Source organism: Bos indicus, chromosome 18 (assembly GCF_029378745.1).
Source record: "Bos indicus isolate NIAB-ARS_2022 breed Sahiwal x Tharparkar chromosome 18, NIAB-ARS_B.indTharparkar_mat_pri_1.0, whole genome shotgun sequence".
In the NCBI taxonomy this organism is placed as follows: Eukaryota; Metazoa; Chordata; class Mammalia; order Artiodactyla; family Bovidae; genus Bos; species Bos indicus.
The window spans coordinates 58,681,980-58,702,799 of NC_091777.1; the positions used below are offsets into that span (position 1 = coordinate 58,681,980).

Below are 20,820 nucleotides of genomic sequence, written 5' to 3' on the forward strand. Positions count from 1 at the left end.
GAAAACAAATTATCCTGTCAACTTCATGGATCTGTCAGAAGGCATGAGACTCCTGGGTCTGAGAAGAAAGATTTTATCATTCATGACACAAGAACAGCAAGAGCTTTGCGTTTTCATTTGTTCTTGTCTGTATCAGGCTTCTCAGAGGTGATAAAAAGAGGCCCCCAAAACACATAATAGGTTTACATCACAAGTGAAGATGTGAAGAAGAAATCCAAATATTTTAATGTTGGTCACGAACAAACCTGCCCAAATTTTGCCTCAGAGGAAAGCATTGTTTTTATTATGCTGATCAAGTAATTAACCTGTCCTTTTCCCTGGGGAATATACTGTAGACATTGTCTGAAGCTGGTTGTTATATGAAAAGTTCTTGAAAAGATAATTTAGGACAGAAGCTTACACAAACTGTGAAGAAACTTACAGCAAAACTTGTCTCTCAGCACGGTGCAACTTTCCCTTTAAAACATGAGCCTAATCAACCTTCTAAACAAAAAGGCCCACTGAAGCTTTCTGGTCCCAAGACTAAACTTGACTGTTTGTCAAGTTGTAAATATTGGAAGAGTTACAAGAAGAGATGGGATCACCAGGAAATCTGACAGAAAACCACTTCCAAGGGTGAGATGGTGTCAAACTGGATGAGGCAATGATAGAGGACAGCAAATAAAAAGCAAGGCAAGCACAACATTTTCAGAAGAAGTGGAAATGTGTTATCTTGAAATGTAAAGAGACAAGTTGCTACTGACATATATAACAAATTATTCTGAATAGATTGCTGATGTAAATTTTAAAGATATAAAATGATGTTTTTAGAAGAAAACAGAGAACATTTCTGAGCTCTAATAGGAAAAGACTGTTTTTAAACAGAGCAAAAATATCGACTATAAAGGAGGACATGACAAATGAGCTTGTATTGAAGTTAAGTGCTTCTACTCATCAAAAGAGAAGATAGAAAACAAGATGGAGAATTCGTTTCATCTTGCAAAACTGAAACAGTAACTCCCCATCTCTTCTTCCTCAGTACCCTAACAACTGCCTTCCTGCTTTTATTGCTGTGATTTTTACTATGATAAATATCTCATAAAAGTGGAATCATACAGTGTTTGTCTTTTTGTGACTGGTTTATTTCACTTTATATAGTATCTGCAAAGTTTGTCCATGTTGTGGTATATATCATTATTTCCTCCTTTTAAGCCTAAATAATATTCCATTGTATGTAGATACCAGTTTGTTTTTGCATATGATATGAGAAACTATTCCAGTTTGATTGTTTTGCATGTAGCTGTTCAGTTTCCCAACACCATCTGTTGAAGAGACTGTCTTTGCCCTATTGTATCTGCTTGCCTCCTGTGTCATAGAGAAATTGACCATTAAGTGTAGATTCATTTCTGTTCTATTTATTCTGTTCCATTGATCTATGTGTCCCTTGATCTTGTGTCAGTACCACACTGTTTTGATGCCTGTAGTTTTACAGTGTAGTTTGAAATTGGGAGCAAGATAGCTCCAACTTTGTTTTTCCTTCTCAAGATTGTTTTGGCTATTCAGGGTCTTTTGTGTTTCCATACAGACTTTATGTCTTCACTCCAGGCTTTCCCCACCATGGTTTTATTTGGGTATGAATACATACCCATTCACTGTTATACCCTGAAACATGCTATCTTTCTTACCCCCTGACCCATGAGGAGGTAATGCTCACATAGACTATAGAGTCCATGGAATTCTCCAGGCTAGAATACTAGAGTGGGTAGCCGTTCCCTTCTCCAGGGGATCTTCCCAACCCAGGGATCAAACTCAGGTCTCCCACATTGCAGGCAGATTCTTTACCAGCTGAGCCACCAGGGAAGCCCAATTTTAAGGCAGCCTATAGCAAATATTGTCTGTGGATTGTTGCAGGGTGAAAGGATTACAAGCAGAGGAAAGGATGCCTTTTTCCTGCGTCCAGAAGTCTAGAGATATACCTGTTCTTCTGTATATGAAATCATCATCCAGAGATACACAGGGACCATGTAAGTTGATTTTATGAAGGTGAATGTGACAATGTGAGTTCATATGAATGTGTGTCATGTGTTTAGGAATATGATGTGTGTTTGGGTGTGGTGAGCATGTGCACAAATGTTTGTGAGTTTTAAACTATAATTGTGCAAGTACTATATACATAAGTATGTGAGTATTAATGCACATGGGTGTTTGCATCTGCCTGTAGGTGTTCAAATGAGTTTGTGTGCAGACTTAGTTGACCACCAAGTATGGCTCCAAATCCCTAACTTGAAAATCGGCAGTGATTGCATCATGACGCTGCATCAAATGTAGATGTATTTATACGAAAAAACCAGATTTCTTGCAAGTCCTAATTTATATTTCTTAATATCAGAGTACCAAGTGCTTATTCTTGAAAAATAGCACAATTAATTAATTAATGTAGAGCACTGTGGTAACTATTTTATCTCTTTGAATGAAGTAATTGAGTATTGGTTCATCTGATATTTACAAGAATGGTAGAATCTGTCTGTTGAGCCGTCAGAACTAAGTGCTCATTTGTGAGACACTCGTTTTGAACCTTCTCATTTTTTCCATGTATATTGTTCTGTTGTGTGTCAGTTGCTCAGTCATGTCTGACTCTTTGAGACCCCATGGACTGTAGCCCACCAGGCTCCTCTGTCCGTGGAATTCTCAAGGCAAGAATACTGGAGTGGGTTGCCATTTCCATCTCCAGGGGGTCTTCCCAACCCAGGGATCGAACCTGTATTGCAGGCAGATGCTTTACCGTCTGAGCTACTAGGGAAGCCCCATATTGTTCTGTGTCTGATTCTAATTGCTAATGGAGGTGAATAATCATAAAGTAAATTTTTCTACAACATCTCCATGTTGATTGGCATCGATTTATGCAAAGCATCCAATTAATTGGCTCTGATTTGTGCTGACATTTTCTATAATGAGTAATGTGTCCTGTTCTTCCTTTTACTTGTCTCTCTTTGAATGTTTTTCCCAGGTATTTTGTCCCATTCCATTTCTCTAACAATACTTTAATTGATCATTCAGTTTAACAGTCTGAAGATTAGGAGAGCTCTAGTTTCAGGGTAGAGAAACATCTCAGGGAAGTAAAGAATGCAGAGGGACACACAGTTCATGCCAGTCCCTTATGTGTGTGACTTCAGAAAGTCCAGCTTTCCTCGATGTGAGACCCTGTCTGCCTCCAGGGATCATGGAAAGTAAGAAGGCTCTTGGAAACACTCCTTTAGTCTCCTAAGGGTGCTAACTAGAAACTTGTAATTGTTTCCAGTAATTAACAACCGAGAGAAAAGTTTCCAGAAATGTTCTCAGATCCCAGGCCTGCACTCCCATTGCTGCTGCAGGTGAAATGATAATTGCAGCTCTGATGGGAGGGGAGGGGAGGACACAGCATCTCAAACCCATATATCAGGATCCAGTTGCCTCCCTCCCACACAGACACTAGGTATAATGACCACCAGAAAGCCCACTCTCCTGATAGCAGGAAGGTGTCAGGTAAGTGTTTTCCATCTCATTCTAAGCAGCAGAGTCTATAAGAGAAAGTCAGATCAAGAGTCTGGAGAAGAGATCATATCAGACAAAGGCAATCTTCTGTGTAGTAACTGGATTCAGTGCCAACAGCGGGCAGGATGGTGTAAGTCTGAGGCATGAGCTGAGCTAATATTGAGAGATGGGTTTCTAGAACCCATGGCAATCTCTAAAGACCCTTCATGCAATCAAATGTAATCCTCTGACAGTTTCTGTTGTGACTCAATCCACGTTACAGCAAAACCTGATTTTTAAGGTGCTTAAAAATATTTGTGATGAAAGGATCCTAGTCCACATTGGGGAAATGTCATTTGTAAATAAGTATATGGTCTATCATTTGGTAATATTTAAGCTATTTGTTAACTATACTGAAAAAAGCTTTGCTTCTCACTGAGTTAAAGCTCTTGGGTTTAACTCATTCATGTCCATCAAAGCCATTTCTAGGCAAAGAATGAAACTGCATACATGGCATAATTCCAATAAAGATATTTTTCTCAACTTAAAAAAAATTGTATTTTAACTGGTAAAATACATTTGTAAAATCAATCTGCTGTTGAGTCTGCCTTACAGGAATTATAGACTCCATGTTCAGGATGACTAGAAGTTCACCACCAATCCATACAGGTTTGCACTAAAATGTATGATGGATCTGAAGAAATCATCTAATCCCATGCAGAAAGTGTGTCTAAATGAAAACGACTTGAATAGAAAGGGTTGTTCCAGTCCTGGATGTCTGATGCAATTAGTGTAGACAGTAGCTTTGCCTGAACTGAAAACCTCTGTAGTGTGTTCATTCTGGTGAGGTTACTGTCATTCTTAGATTTAAAGAACGGTTGACATGGTAATTGTAAGTTAGAGGCAGCAGCTGCCAGTCTCCTAGCATGTTGATTCTTTTTTTTTTTTTTTAATAGGCTACTATCAATCCAAAAATCCAGTCTCTGAATTTATAAAATACATAAGAATACATGCCTTGCAGATGCTATTTTACACATATGTCTGGTATGTCAGTGGCATGCACAAATATTATTTCTTTGTTGCTATTTTTGCTTAGCTCTGGAATTAACAAATAGATAAGTATATGAATTGAAAACAACAATAATTCAGTTTTTGCACTCTTTTATCATGTATTAGTGTTTTATGGCTCAAAGTTTACAATGTTACTTGTGCTTATTCAATAATTCCTGTGATAGGTACATTATACCTACATTACAGACATAAAAGCATCCTAATACCATTCCAGTACTGAGCCATTCTCATCTTCATGACATTAAGTTATCTTGGGCAGGTTCCTGCCATATGCCATATTCTGCTGCCAGCAATCCATATATATGTATTAAGATATCTAAAACCTAATACATAGTACATAGTGCCCTAAAGAATAAAGCTTTACAAAAATGGAATCTTCTTATAATAAAAATATAAAAGACCATTGGTCTAAAATCAAGTTAAGAAGTTGTGAAATCAAAACTAAATATGGGTATGGGTTATTATTTGAATACAACTAACTGGTTTTTGGCAGAGCTGGTGGGTCAGTGCACTCTCTTGACCAGCCTAATGAGTTTCTAAAGTCTTCACTCTGCCCTGTGCAGCAGATCTCAACAAATACATAACCTCTCTGTGTTACCTTTCCTTGAAAAAATTGAAGTCACAGAAATCCCAGGCTCGTGGATTTGTGAAGAATGAAGTGATAGCATGGAGTGCCTTCAACAAGTAATTTTGCATTTTAAGTGCTCTTTCAATGTTATACATTGAGCCCTTTTAAGGCTACTAGTAGCAGAAAAGCATAAAGCAAAATTTTCCAAGTGGGACCTGAGGATAAGTGGAGAATATTGGATTTCAGTGGACATGATGCATACAGCACACACCTGATGTTCCCATAGAGACAATAACTCACAAGACAAGTACCAGTGACTGTGAACTGAGAGGATGGCTGGCAGCTTTCTCATAATAGGCATGATCATCTTAACACAGACCGTGGTTGGAATCCTGGGGAATTTCTCACTCCTTTGCAGTTATATCGTCCTTCACGTCATGGGTTACAGGTTAAGGTCCACAGATTTGATCCTTAAGCACCTGATTGTGGCCAACTCCTTGGTCCTCCTCTGTAAAGGGGTCCCCGAGACAATGGCAATCTTTGGGTGGAAGCAGATCCGCAGTGATTTTGGCTGCAAACTTCTCTTCTTTCTACACAGAATGGGGAGGGGAATGTCCATCGGCAGCATCTGCCTCTTGAGTGTCTTTCAGATGATCACAATCAGTCCCTGGAACTCCAGGTGGGCAGCGCTGAAAGTAATAGCTCCCAAGTACACCGTTCCCTCTATTTTCCTGTGTTGGATCCTCCAAATGCCGGTAAATGTCATTTTTCCTATCTTTATAACTGGCAAATGGAGTCACAATAACATCACAGAGGAAAGAGATTATGGCTGCTGTTCTAGTATTCAAACTGGCCAGAAGAATATAAAAACCAGAGACGCCTTGTATGCAGCATTGCTGTCATCCCCTGATGTTTTATGTTTGGGGCTCACGCTCTGGGCCGGTGGCTCCATGGTTCTCATTCTCTACCGACATAAGCAGCAGGTCCAGCACATTCGTAGGACCGATGCCTCCTCCAGGTCCTCCCCTGAGTCCAGGGCTACTAAAACCATCCTTCTCCTGGGGGGCACCTTTGTCTGCTTTTATACTCTTTCCTCCATCTTTCAAGTTCTTCTGGCTCTTTTTGTTCAGCCCAGCTGGTTGTTTGTGAACATGACTATAATAATAGCAGCATGCTTCCCAAGTGTCAGCCCCTTTCTGCTCATAAGCCGTGACTCCAGTGTACAAAGGCTCTACTTTGCCTGGGAAAGAAATGCAAAGTCCTCTACTATTATGAGAAAAGTGTGAATTTTATTTATTCTGTAATGAGCCACTGCCAGCTCATTTATTCACCCTCAGAATCCTAATTTAAAATTTGAATTTCAAGATAATATACAGGACATGCCAAATGTCTTCTTCAATATAAAGACCAATTGAAATATATTGTCATGAAATATGAATACCTCATAAAAAATCATATCATTGAAGTTTCCTTGTAGAAAAGGAGTTCAGAAATTTATGCAATAAACAAGTCTTGAAATGATATGCATATTATAAAGTGTTCAAATGTGTTACTTTCAGTCTAACAGAACGAATTTCCCACAAATGAAGTAGGTGTGGAATTATAGATAAAAGTATACATGAAAACGGATCAGTGTGTACAGTAGTCAGAAATAAAATGGAAGAAATTAATGTCCTCACAGAGTAAAGAATACCCTGGTTACTACGCGAAGGTAAAATCAGGTAAGAATTTGGGAGCCAGTTACAAGTTTATAGTTCACATTGTTAAGAGAGATGGCAGTATTTATTAGAAAGAGTCTTGCAGGGAGATTAGCGCATTTAAATATTTTCATGTAGAAATGAGCAGTTTGAAGTGAAGTACAATACAAAACACACTGAAAGAAAAATATATTTCAGCAGATTTAAAAAACTGAAATATATTTGACATATAACATTGTGTGAATTTTAAGTGTAAGATGTGATAATTTGTTACACATAAATATTGTGATGTGACTGCCATTACAACCACATATCACAATGCATAACTTTTCTTTTACGTCAAATTTTTCCTTGAATTATAGTTGATTTACAGTATTATAGTAGTGGCAGAGGTACAACATTGTGGTTCAGTATATAGGTTATACTTTGTTTAAAGTTATTATCAACTATTGGCTATATTCCCTGTGCTGTAAAGTATGTCCTTGTAGTTTATTTATTTTCTACATAGTAATGTGTACTTCTAAATCTTTACTCTGTCTTGCCCCTTCCCACTTTCTCTCTCCACTGGTAAGCACTAGTTTATTCTCTATATGCGAGAGTCTTTTTCTATATCATTATTTTCATCCATTTGTACTAGCTTTAGATTCCATATGTCAAGGGATAATATACAGTATTTAACTTTGTCTGACTTAATTCACTAAACAGAATGATTTCCAGGTCCATCTATGGTAGAAGCAGCGAAATTTTATTCTTAAAGGGTGAGGAATATTCCATTGTGTGTGTGTACTGAATTCATTAGTTTTCTGGTGGAGACATTAGGGTTTTCTATAGAAAGTATCATTTCTCTATAGTAGTGACAGTTTTACTTCTCTTAGGCATTGGATGTCTCTTATTACTTTTTTGTCCAAATACTGTTAAACCAGAGTGGCAAGAGTGAGCATCCTTGTCTTGGTCCTGATTTTAGAGGAAAAAGCTTTCAGATATCCATCTCTGTGGGTTTGATTTGTTACGTGGAGATGTATTTTCTCTATGCTCATTTTTCTGAGAGTGTTTACCATGAATGGATGTTAGATTTTGTCAATGCTTTTTCTAAGTCTATTGACACAATCTTGTGTTTATCTTCCTTTTTTTAATGTGGTGCATCACATGGATTGACTTATGGATTTTTAACCATCCTTGCATCTCTGGAACAATGCTACGTGGTAATCATTTATGGTATCTTTAATAGATTGTTGAATTCTGTCTGCTAATATTTTGTTGAAAATTTTTTTCAACCATATTCATCAAGAAAATGATCTGTAATTTTCTGTAGTGTCTCTTTATAGTACTGGTATCAATGTAAAGTTAGCCTGATATAATAAATTTAAGAGTGTTCTCCTCCTCTTTAATTTTTGTAATAGTTTAAGAAGGGTAGATTTTATTTTTAAAAATGCTTCATAGGATCACATGTGACACCCTCAGGCCCTGGACATTGTTTTCTGGGAGGTTTTTGATTCAGTTCAGTTCAGTTCACTCTCTCAGTTGTGTCCGACTTTTTGCAACCCCATGAACCGCAGTACACCAGGCCTCCCTGTCCATCACCAACTCCTGGAGTTTACCCAAACTCATGTCCATTGAGTCGATGATGCCATCCAACCATCTCATCCTCTGTCGTCCCCTTCTCCTCTCACCTTCAATCTTTTCCAGCATCAGGGTCTTTTCAAATGAGTCAGCTCTTCACAGAAGGTGGCCAAAGTATTGGAGTTTCAGCTTCAACATCAGTCCTTCCAAATAATATTAAGGACCGATTTCCTTTAGGAAGGACTGGTTGGATCTCCTTGCAGTCCAAGGGACTCTCAAGAGTCTTCTCCAACACCACAGTTCAAAAGCATCAATTCTTCAGCGCTCAGCTTTCTTTATAGTCCAACGCTCACATCCATATGTGCCTACGGAAAAAACCATAGCCTTGACTAGACAGACCTTTGTGGACAAAGTCATGTCTCTGCTTTTCAATATGCTATCTAGGTTGGTCATAACTTTCCTTCTAAGGAGTAAGCGTCTTTTAATTTCATGGCTGTAATCACCATCTGCAGTGATTTTGGAGCCCCCCGCCCCCCCCACCAAAATAAAGTCAGCCACTGTTTCTACTGTTTCCCTATCTATTTGTCATGAAGTGGTGGGACTGGATGCCATGATCTTAGTTTTCTGAATGTTGAGCTGTAAGCTAACTTTTTCACTCTCCTGTTTCACTTTCATCAAGAGGCTTTTTAGTTCCTCTTCACTTTCTGCCATAAGGGTCATTTCATCTGCATATCTGAGGTTATTGATATTTCTCCCAGAAATCTTGATTCCAGCTTGTGCTTCCTCCAGCCCTGCATTTCTCATGATGTACTCTGCATATAAGTTAAATAAGCAGAGTGACAATATACAGCCTTGACGTAGTCCTTTTCCTATTTGGAACCAGTCTGTTGTTCCATGTCCAGTTCTAACTGTTGCTTCCTGACCTGCATATAGGTTTCTCAAGAGGCAGGTCAGGTGGTCTGGTATTCCCACCTCTTTCAGAATTTTTCACAGTTTATTGTGATCCACACATCAAAGGCTTTGGCATAGTCAAGAAAGCAGAAATAGGTGTTTTTCTGGAACTCTCTTGCTTTTTTGCAGATGTTGGCAATTTGATCTCTGGTTGGTTCCTCTGCCTTTTCTAAAACCAGTTGAACATCTGGAAGTTCACAGTTCATGTATTGATGAAGCTTGACTTGGAGAATTTTGAGCATTACTTTACTAGCGTGTGAGATGTGTGCAATTGTGTAGTAGTTTGAGCATTCTTTGGCATTGCCTTTCTTTGGGATTGGAATGAAAATGGACCTTTTCCATTCCTGTGGCCCCTGCTGAATTTTCCAAATTTGCTGGCATATTGAGTGCATCGCTTTCACAGCATCATCTTTTAGGACTTGAAATAGCTCAACTGGAATTCCATCACCTCCACTAGCTTTGTTCGTAGTGATACTTCCTAAGACCCACTTGGCTTCACATTGCAGGATGTCTGGCTCTAGGTGAGTGTGAATGATCACACCATCATGATTATCTGGCTTGTGAAGCTCTTTTTTGTACAGTTCTTCTGTGTATTCTTGCCACCTTTTCTTAATATCTTCTGCTTCTGTTAGGTCCATACCATTTTTGTCCTTTATTGCACCCAACTTTGCATGAAATGTTCCCTTGGTGTCTCTAATTTTCTTGAAGAGATATCTAGTCTTTCCCATTCTGTTGTTTTCCTCTATTTCTTGGCATTGATCGCTGAAGAAAGCTTTCTTATCTCTCCTTGCTATTCTTTGGAACTCTGCATTCAAATGAGTATATCTTTCCTTTTCTCCCTTGCTTTTCACGTCTCTTCCTTTCACAGCTATTTGTAAGGCCTCCTCAGACAGCCATTTTGCTTTTTTGCTTTCTAGATTGTCTATTTCTTCCTAATTCAGTCTTATTTTTTAATATAAATGTATTTATTTTAATTGGAGGCTAATTACAATATTGTATTGCTTTTGCCATACATCCACATGAATCCACCATGGGTGTACACGTGTTCCCCATCCTGAATCCCCCTCCCATGTCCCTCCCCATACCATCCCTCTAGGTCATCCCATGTACCAGCCCCGAGCATCAAAGACGGTTTCTAGAAATTTGGTCAGTTAAGTGGATTTGGGCTTTTTCTTTAGATTTTTTCAGACATTTGAAATAGGCCTGTATTGGTATAAAGTTTTCTCTTAGAAGTGTGTTTACTGTGTTCCCACAATTTTGGAAAGTTGTGTTGTTATTCTCATTTGTCTTCTGGTAATTTCTGATTTACTCTTGATATGTTTTTTGAACCTATTGAGAGGGTGACAGGCAGGAAGGCCAGGAGTCTCCAAGTGGAGGAAATAGCCTGCAAGTGTCAGACATTTTTGTCTCTCTTAAGTGGCAGGAGGAAACAAACTAGCAATATTTTTTTCTTCTCGATACAAATTTAAAAGGAGGTTTCTCTTAACATACTGTGTTGCCATAATGACACCTGGTTTCACCTGAAGTTAACTATTCTCAAACCTTGACATAACCAATGCATTTTTCTTATGGAAATGTTTGTCTTAAGCTATTTAATGTACTGTGCATTTACCCCAGACTCTGTCTTCAAGTCGGTTCTGCCTAATGGCTCAGAAGCTACTTGACAAAGCAGAGTATTATACTCAGATATTGTTCCCCTAACCTATGTAAACAAAATTATTTGTATGGTAATCTGCCCTTCTACAAGATTCAAGTTAATCATTTTATGGCCTGGGATGAGTCGTCTAGTGTCAAGATTATCCCAAAATGCATCTTATGGATGAGGGGCCTTGTGCCATTCTGAGTTTTAAGACATTCCTTTCTTTCATTAACAGACGGTTAGTGACTATATAACATCCAGCTGAAGACTAGCAGGGGGGTACTCTTTCTGCCCCTTTCTGATGCCTATGTCAGAAGCTTTCTGTATCTCCTTTATACTTTAATAAAACTTTATTACACAAAAGCTCTGAGTGATCAAGCCTCGTCTCTGGCCCCGTGTTGAAATCTTATCCTCCAGAGGCCAAAAATCCTGGCGTCTTTGTATTGTTCAACAACAACCTTTCACTATCATGTTTTAGTAGTGTGTTGTTTAGTCTCTGTGTGTTTGTCTCTTTGCAGATTTATATCTGAGGTAAGTCTCTTGCAGGAAACATAGTGAAAGAACTCATTTTTTTTTAAATCCAGTTAGGTGCTGGAACAGAAACCCTGTGGGTCAGGCCCAAGGTGAATCTCGTTCTTCTAAGTGTGTGTTGTTCCTCTCCACACAGTGGGTCCATTTCCCCAGAGTAAGAAGACCTCTGAATCAATTGGGAACCATGAGCAGACAGGGGTCTGATGCTCTGCCTATGTAGGTGCCAATGGCTGTGCTGTCGCAGCCTCAAGTGCAAGTTCCCATTGTCCTTCACAGTTGAAGACTGCTCCCTGTCTTTGCAACCCCCACCCTGTTATGGAGCTGCTCTTTACAGCTTGCAGGAGCTCACGGGGACCCTAAGCATTGGTTGAGAAGTGAGCTGTTGTGGAACAGCTCTGTCCCAGAACCAGGTTGTTCTGTGTCCCTTGGTGAAGTCTTCTCTCTGGTTGTAGGCTCCCTAGATCCAATGCAGCGATATGACATGGATTGAGTTGGGCAGAAGCATTTGCTATGTTCAGGCTGGGCACATGAGTAGGTGGTAGATGGTCGTGGGAAACTCTGCAGCCACTAGAGCAGACCCCTCTGTCTTGTCTGGGTGGAAAGTCCCTTGTGTCTCTAAAGTTTCCCCATCCTCTGTCACTCCTGCACTGTGTGAAACTGCTCCTCAGGGTAGGCAGTTCTCTGCATATTTACCTGCAAATTATCCCTGCGTAATGAGCTGTAGTGAAATAGCTGTCATATGATCTCTGGGCTGCTTCTGGGGGGTTGCTTGAATCAACACCAACAGTGGCTGCCACTGCTCCACCCAGGCTCTGCCCTGGCTGTGGGTTATCTCTGTGTCCCTCCGTCAACTCTTCCCTCACAGTGACTGCTCCAGATCCAGTGCCATGGAGGGAGGAGGACTGGTGTGTTCATTCCACTGGGGCTGGAGTGTGTGGTGAGTTGGTTGTGGTAAAACAGCAGCTACTTGAGTAGACCTCTGTCTTCCCTGCCTCATGGACTAGTCAATGTGTGCTCCTCATGAGCATAGTCCTATCTTCCTATAGCTCTTCTTCTCGTCCCAGCGCTTCTCCCACCAGACAGGCTTGTATCAAACACACAGGACCCTAGGACTGGGGTACCCAATCTGTGGCTCAGACTACTCACTCACCAACGCATCCATTTCTCTGAGTTGTCAGCCATGGGTACTGCTCCTGGCTCGATTGCTCAAGGATAGATCATATATTGGAACCCAAAACAAATCTCAACACATTTAAGTAGAAATCACATATATCCTATATTCCACTCACAATGGTATGAAATGAAGAAGCCATCTTTGAGAAGAGAACTAGAAAAGTGAGAGAGGAGTTTACAGCAATATGGGCCCACCTAAAGAAAGAAGGAAAATTTCAAATAACATTCTAGCCATACACCTAAAGAAACTAGAAAAGAGAAACAAACAAAGCCCAAAGTCAGGAGAATGAAGGAAATGATAAAATTAGTGTGGAAATAAATAAAACAGAGACTAAAAAGACAGTAGAAAAGATCAATCAGGGAGTTCCCTGGTGATCCAGTAGCTAAGTCCACTGGGACTCCATGCTCCCAATCAGGAGGCCTGAGTTTGATCCATGGTCCAGGATCTCGATAGTACATGCGACAACTAAGACTTTGCATGCCGCAACTAAAGATACCGAGTCCACAACTAAGGCAGAGTGCACCCAGATACAGAAATAAATATTTTTTAAAAGGTCAATCAAACTAAGTACTGGTTCTTTGGAAAGGGAAACAAAATTGAGAAACCTTTAATTAGACTCACTTTTAAAAAAGAGAGAGAGAAGGTTCTGATCAATACATTATGAAACAGGAAGAAAAAGAGCAATAATTACACAAGAATACAAATAATTGTGACAATATTGTGAACATCTATCTATGCCAACAAACTTGGACAGACCAGAAGAATAAGGTCCATTTTTAGAATCATACAACCTTCCAAGACTGAATCATGAAATAAAAAACCTGACTAGACTGATCACTCGTCCAGTGCTTGAAATAGTAATAGAAAACTTCCCCAAACAAAAATTCAGGACCAAATGGCTTCCCAAGTGAATTTTACCAAACATTCAAAGAGTTAATACCGATGCTTCCCAAGCACTTCCAAAAAAACTGAAGAGAACGCTTTTTACCTCATTTAATGAGACCAACATCACTCTGATACCAAAAGCACAAAATGGCAATATATATGAAGAAAATTACGGGCCAGAATCTCTCATAAACATAGATGCAAAAACCATCCACAAAATATTAGAAAATTGCATGCAACAATACGTTGAAAGACTCCTATGGACCCACATTCAGCTTGGTAACATCTACTTGTAAGAAGGGTGAGCTGGAAATGAAGGACGTGGCAGAGGATCCATTCATTAATTCCACAGTTTGTCATGTTATCATACCTTCCCTGGTAGCTCAGCTGGTAAAGAATCCACCTGCAATGCAGGAAACCCCAGTATAATTCCTGGGTCAGGAAGATCAGCTGGAGAAGGGAGAGGCTACCCACTCCAGTATTCTTGGGCTTCCCTGGTGACTCAGATGATAAAGAATCTGCCTGCAATGCAGGAGACCTGGATTCGATCCCTGGGTTGGGGAGATGCCCTGGAGAAGGGAACGCCTACCCAATCCAGTATTCTGGCCTGGAGAATTCCATGGAGAGAGGAGCCCGGCAGTCTACGGTCCATGGGGGTCTCAAAGAGTTGGCTACGACTGGGTGACATTCACTTCACTTCATATCTGACATATTCAGTTTTTAAAAATTTATTTTTCTGATATATGATGTTGGTTTACAGTATGGTGTTAATGTCTGCTGCAAAGAGTTGGCTACGACTGGGTGACTTTCACTTCACTTCATATCTGACATATTCAGGTTTTAAAAATTTATTTTTCTGATATATGATGTTGATTTACAGTATGGTGTTAATGTCTGCTGTACTGCAATGTGATTTAGTGATATTTTTTTTCATATTCTCTCCCACCATGGCTTATCACAAGATATTAACTATAGTTCCATGTGCTGTGCAGTAGGACATTGTTCTTGATACATTCTGTCTTTAATAGTTTTCATCTACTAATCTCAAACTCCCAATCCATCCTTCCCCCACCTTCCCCCTTGGGAACCACAATTCTGTTTCTATGTCTGTGAGTCTGTTGTTCTTCATAGATAAGCTCATTTGTGTCATGTTTTCGCTCGCTCAGTTGCTTCAGTCATGTTCAACCCTTCAGACTGCAGCCTAGCAGATTTCTCTGTCCATGAGGATTCTCCAGGGAAGAATACTGGAGTGGGTTGCCATGCACTACTCAGGGAATCTTCCTGACCCAAGTAGTGGATCAGACTTGGATGGAACCCACATCTCTTATGTCTCCTTCATTGGCAGGAGGGTTCTTTACCCCCAGCACCACCTGGGAGGCCCCAGTATTTTAGTTTCCATACATAAATGATATCACGTGGTATTTGTTGCTCTCTTTCTGGCTTACTCCCCTGAGTATGATCATCTCTAACTCTATCCATGTTGCTGCAAATGGCATTATTTCAATTCTTTTTATGGCTGAGTTGTATTCCATTGAATACATACACCACATAGTATTTAATCAGTCACGGTTACTTTCTAATTTCAGCTCAGGGGGAAAATATCTTGCTTATTTAAAATACCCTCAAAACTGTTTTAACGCAGATACAGTAAAAGAGGAAAGCTAAAATTTTGAGGAAACAACACTCAACAGCATTCTACCTCTTCCTTCACAATATCAGTCATAGGATGTGAACTCACAGGTTCAGGAAGGAGAGGCTGTTTACTGGTGTCCAGTGATGCAGGGGTTGGGGAGTGATGTCAGCTCATCATGTTCAAAGTCCACTGTGTTTTTCAATATTTGCTATACCTCAAAGAAATTCTATGGCTCTCTACTGATATGATGAAAACACATTTATGTGTTCTGGTATTTCTGAAACATACCATTTAAAATGCAGATATATGAGTCTTTAAACCCTTTAAGCTTTACTGTAACCAATTCAACAGTATGTGAACCATGAACTTCCAGACATTCAGGCTGGATTTAGAAAAGGCCGAGGAACCGGAGATCAAATTGCCAACATCGATTGGATCATCGAGAAAGCAAGAGAGTTCCAGAAAAACATCTACTTCTGGTTTATTGACTATGCCAAAACCTTTGACTGTGTGGATCACAACAAACTGTGGAAATTCTTAAAGAATGGGAATACCAGACCACCTGATCTGCCTCCTGAAAAATCCATAGAATGGGAATACCAGACCACCTGACCTGCCTCCTGAGAAATCTGTATGCAGGTCAAGAAGAAACAGTGAGAACTGGACATGGAACCACAGACTGGTTCAAAATCGAGAAAGGTGCATGTCAAGGTTGTTTATTGTCACCCTGCTTGTTTAACTTAAATGCAGTGTACATCATGCAGAATTACGGACTGGATGAAGCACAAGCTGGAATCAAGGTTGCAGGGAGAAATATCAATAACCTCAGATATGCAGATGACACCACCCTTATGGCAGAAAGCGCAAGAGAACTAAAGAGCCTCTTGATGAAAGTGAAAGAGGAGAGTGAAAAAGTTGGCTTAAAGCTCAACATTTAGAAAACGAAGATCATGGCCTCTGGTCTCATCACTTCAGGGCAAATAGATGGGGAAACAATGGAAACAGTGGCTGACTTTATTTTTGGGGGCTTCAAAATCACTGCAGATGGTGATTGCAGCCATGAAATTAAATGATGCTTGCTCCTTGGAAGTAAAGTTATGACCAACCTAGACAGCATATTAAAAAGCAGAGACATTATTTGCCAACAAAGGTCCGTCTAGTCAAGGCTACGTTTTTTCCAGTAGTCATGTATGGTTGTGAGAGTTGGACTGTAAAAAAAGCTGAGCACTGCAGAATTGATGCTTTTGAGCTGTGGTGTTGGAGAAGACTCTTGAGACTCCCTTGGATTTCACGGAGATCCAACCAGTCCATCCTATAGGAAATAAGTCCTGAATATTCATTGGAAGGACTGATGCTGGCTGAAACCCCAATATTTTGGCCCATGATGAGAAGAACTGACTCACTTGAAAAGACCATTATGCTGGGAAGCATTGAAGGCAGGAGGAGAAGGGGACAACAGAGGATGAGATGGTTGGATGGCATCACCGACTCTATGGACGTGAGTTTGAGTAAGCTCCAAGAGTTGGTGATGGACAGGGAAGCTTGCCATGGTGAAATCCATGGGGTCACAAAGAGTCAGACAAAAGATAAGACCACTAAAAATTGTGAGGGCATATCCCCTTATACTAGCTTCTTCCTCGTAAGAAACCATCACAGGAGGTAAAGACTGCTCATAGTGTTGAGAACATATTGGTAATTATATAAATAATAAACAGTTCTCCTCTCATGGATGTGACATCATCTGGGTAGTCATGTTATATTACATGGCAAGTGGATTTTTCAGGTCCATTAAGTTTACTAAAGAGTTGATTCAAGATAGGGAATTTCCCCCAATTATCTGTGGGCCCAATGTAATTAGATCAGTTCAGTTGCTCAGTCACGTCCAACTCTTTGTGACCCCACGACTGCAGCATGCCGGGCTTCCCTGTCCAGCACCAACTGCCAGAGCTTGCTCAAACTCATGCCCATCAGGTCGGTGTTGCCATCCAAGCATCTCATCTTGTCCTCTCCTTCTCCTGCCTTCAATCCTTCACAGCATCAGGGTCTTTTCCAATGAGTTCAGTCTTCGCATCAGGTGGCCAAAGTATTGGTGCTTCAGGTTCAGCATCAGTCCTTCCAGTGAATATTCAGGACTGATTTCCATTAGGGCTGACTGCTCTCATCTCTGTGCAGTTCAAGGAATTCTCAAGAGTCTTCTCCAACACCACAGTTCAAAAGCATCAATTCTTCTGGGTTCTGCTTTCTTTATGGTCCAACTCTCACATCCATACATCACTACAGGAAAAACCATAGCTTTGACTAGATGGACCTTTGTCAGCAAAGTAATGTCTCTGCTTTTTAATATGCTATCTTGTTGATCATAACTTTTCTTCAAAGGATCAAACATCTTTTAATTTCATGGCTGCATGACCATCTGCAGTGATTTTGGAGCCCAAGGAAATAAATTCTGTCACTGTTTCCATTGTTTCCCCATCTATTTGACATGAAGTAGTGGGACCAGATGCCATGATCTTTGTGTTTTGAATCTTGAGTTTTAAGCCAGTTTTTTCACTCTCCTCTTTCACATTCATCCAGAGGTTGTATAGTTCTAGAGTTCTTCACTTTCTGCCATAAGGATGGTGTCATCTGCATATCTGAAGTTATTGACATTTCTCCTGGCAATTGTTTCATCCAGCCTGGCATTTCGCATGATGTACTCTGCATATAAGTTAAGTAAGCAGGGTGAGAATATACAGCCTTGACATACTCCTTTCCCAATTTGGAGCCAGTCCATGGTTCCATGTCCATTCTAACAGTTGCTTCTAAACTTGCATGCAGATTTCACAGGAGGCCGGTCCAGTGGTCTGGTACTCTCATCTCTTGAAGAATTTTCCACAGTTGATTGTGATCCACACAGTCAAAGGCTTTGTTGTATCCAATAAAGCAGAAGTAGATGTTTTTCTGGAACTCTCTTGCTTTTTTGATGATCCAGCGGATGTTGGTAATTTGATCTCTGGTTCCTCTGCCTTTTCTAAATCCAGCTTGTACATCTGGAAGTTCTTGGTTCACATACTGTTGAAGCGTGGCTTGGAGAATTTTGATCATTACTTTGCTAGCATGTGAGATGAGTGCAATTGTGTGGTAGTTTGAGCATTCTTTGGCATTGCCTTTCTTTGGGATTGGAATGAAAACGGATCTCTTCCAGTTCTGTGGCCACTGCTGAGTTTTCCAAATTTGCTGGCCTATTAAGTGCAGCACGTTCACAGCATCATCTTTTAGGACTTGAAATAGCTCATCTGGAATTCCATCACCTCCACTAGCTTTGTTCGTCGTGATGCCTCCTAAGGCGTATTTGACTTCAGACTCCAGGATGTCTGGCTCTAGGTGAGTGTGAATGATCACACCATCGTGGTTATCTGGGTCATGAGATTGTTTTGAATAGTCTTTTGTGTCTTCTTGCCACCTCTTCTTAATATCTTCTGCTTCTGTTCGGTCCATACCATTTCTGTCCTTTATTGTGCCCATCTCTGCATGAAATGTTCCCTTGGTATCTCCAATTTTCTTGAAGAGATACCTCATCTTCCTCATTTCATTGGTTTCCTCTGTGTCTTTGCATGATCACTGAAGAAGGCTTTCTTATCTCTCCTTGCTATTCCTGGAAGTCTGTATTCAGATGGGTGTATCTTTCCTTTTCTCCTTTTCCTTTATCGTCTCTTTTTTTCTCAGCTAATTGTAAGGCGTCCTCAGACAACCATTTCGTCTTTTTGCATTTCTTTTTCTTGGGGGTGGTCTTGAACACTGCCTCCTGTAGAATGTCAGCAACCTCTGTCCACAGTTTTTCAGGCACTCTGTCTATCAGATCTAATCACTTGAATCTCTTTGTCACTTTCACTGTATAGTTGTAAGGGATTTGATTGAGATCATACGTGAGTGGTCTAGTGGTTTTCCCTACTTTCTTCAATTTCAGTCTGCCTTTGGCAATAAGGAGTTCATGATATGAGCCACAGTCAGCTCCTGGTCTTGTTTTTGCTGACTGTATAGAGCCTCTCCATCTTTGGCTGCAAAGAATATAATCAATCTGATTTTGGTGTTGACCATCTGGTGATGTCCATCTGGTGTAGCATTGTCCCTTGTGGCTTGAAATAGAGTGTTTGCTATGACCAGTGCGTTGTCTTGGCAAAATTCTGTTAGCCTTTGCCCCGCTTCATTTTGTACTCCAAGGCCAAAGTTGCCTGTTACTCCAGGTATCTCTTGATTTCCTCCTTTTGTATTCCAGTCCCCTATGATAAAAAGGACGTCTTTTTTTGGTGTTAGTGCTAGAAGGTCTTGTAGGTCTTCATAGAACCGTTCAACTTCAGCTTCTTCAGCATTGCTGGTTGGGGCATCGACCTGGATTACTGTGATATTGAATGCTTTGCTTTGGAAATGAACAGAGATCATTCTGTCATTTGTGAGATTACAGCCAAATACTGCATTTCGGACTCTTTTGTTAACTATGAGGGTTACTCCATTTCTTCTAAGGGATTCTTGCACATAGTAGTACATATAATGGTCATCGAATTAAATTCACTCGTTCCAGCCCATTTTAGTTCATTGATTCCTAAAATGTCGATGATCACTTCTCCCATCTCCTATTTGACCACTTCCAATGTACCTTGATTCATGGATCCAACATTCCAGGTTCCTATGCAATCTTGTTCTTTGCAGCATCGGACTTTACTTCCATCACTGGTCACATTCACAACTGGGCTTTGTTTTTGCTTTGGCTCCTTCTCTTCATTCTTTCTAGAGTTATTTCTCCACTCCTCTCCAGTAGCTGGACAGCCTCATGTAAATCAGTGAAGTCAAATCACGCTCTCACACCATACACACACACACAAAACTCAACTAGGCTCCAAGAGTTAAATAGAACATGACACCATAAAGCTGCTAGAAGAGAACATAGGCAAAACTTTCTCCAGCATAAATTCCAGGATCACCCTTGGAAGTCCCAGGATCAAAAAGACAGACTCTTACAGTTTGTATTACATTTTAGGCCTGCCTTAATAAAATACAACAGCCTGGGAGGTTTAAACATAGATAGTTTTCACAGTTTTTCACATAGATAGTTTTTCACAGTTCTGGAGGCTAGAAGTACATGATTAAGTTGTCAGTGTGTTTGCTTTTTTGAAGCCTCCTACTTGCATTTCAGATTTTCTTTTAATTTTGCACGGATGCACTGGTTTTTAGTGGCATACTGTTTCATCTCCAAGGATGCTCCTGAATTAAGTACTTGATAAAATCATCAAGCTGTCAGATCTAGGTGCTTTTATTTTGTAACTATTTTCAAATCCTCTCTTTTTTTAATTTATTTTTTCTGCACCCAATTCTTATCACAGGGTTCAATAATAATAAAGTATATGTTCCTACAAAATTTCCATAATAATTAGCTTTGGATTATGAAAATGAGTCTAGATTGTATAAGTTGTGCCAGTGGTTCCTATCATGAGTTCTTTTTTTTTTTATTCTAATTTTAATTTATTTTTAAACTTTACAATATTGTATTGGTTTTGCCAAATATCAAAATAAATCCATCACAGGTATACATGTGTTCCCCATCCTGAGCCCTCCTCCCTCCTGCCTCCCCATACCATCCCTCTGGGT

The 20,820-nt window shown here is 40.0% G+C and overlaps 1 protein-coding gene across 1 annotated transcript; it reads left to right on the forward strand.

Annotated features, from left to right (window-relative positions):
- The first annotated feature begins 1,266 nt into the window (after positions 1-1,266).
- LOC109573083 (vomeronasal type-1 receptor 4-like) lies at positions 1,267-20,555 on the forward strand. The gene has a single exon (XM_070772265.1). It carries the CDS (start codon positions 5,461-5,463, stop codon positions 6,412-6,414), a length of 954 nt encoding a protein of 317 aa, XP_070628366.1. The 5' UTR covers positions 1,267-5,460; the 3' UTR covers positions 6,415-20,555.
- The last annotated feature ends 265 nt before the right edge of the window (positions 20,556-20,820 follow it).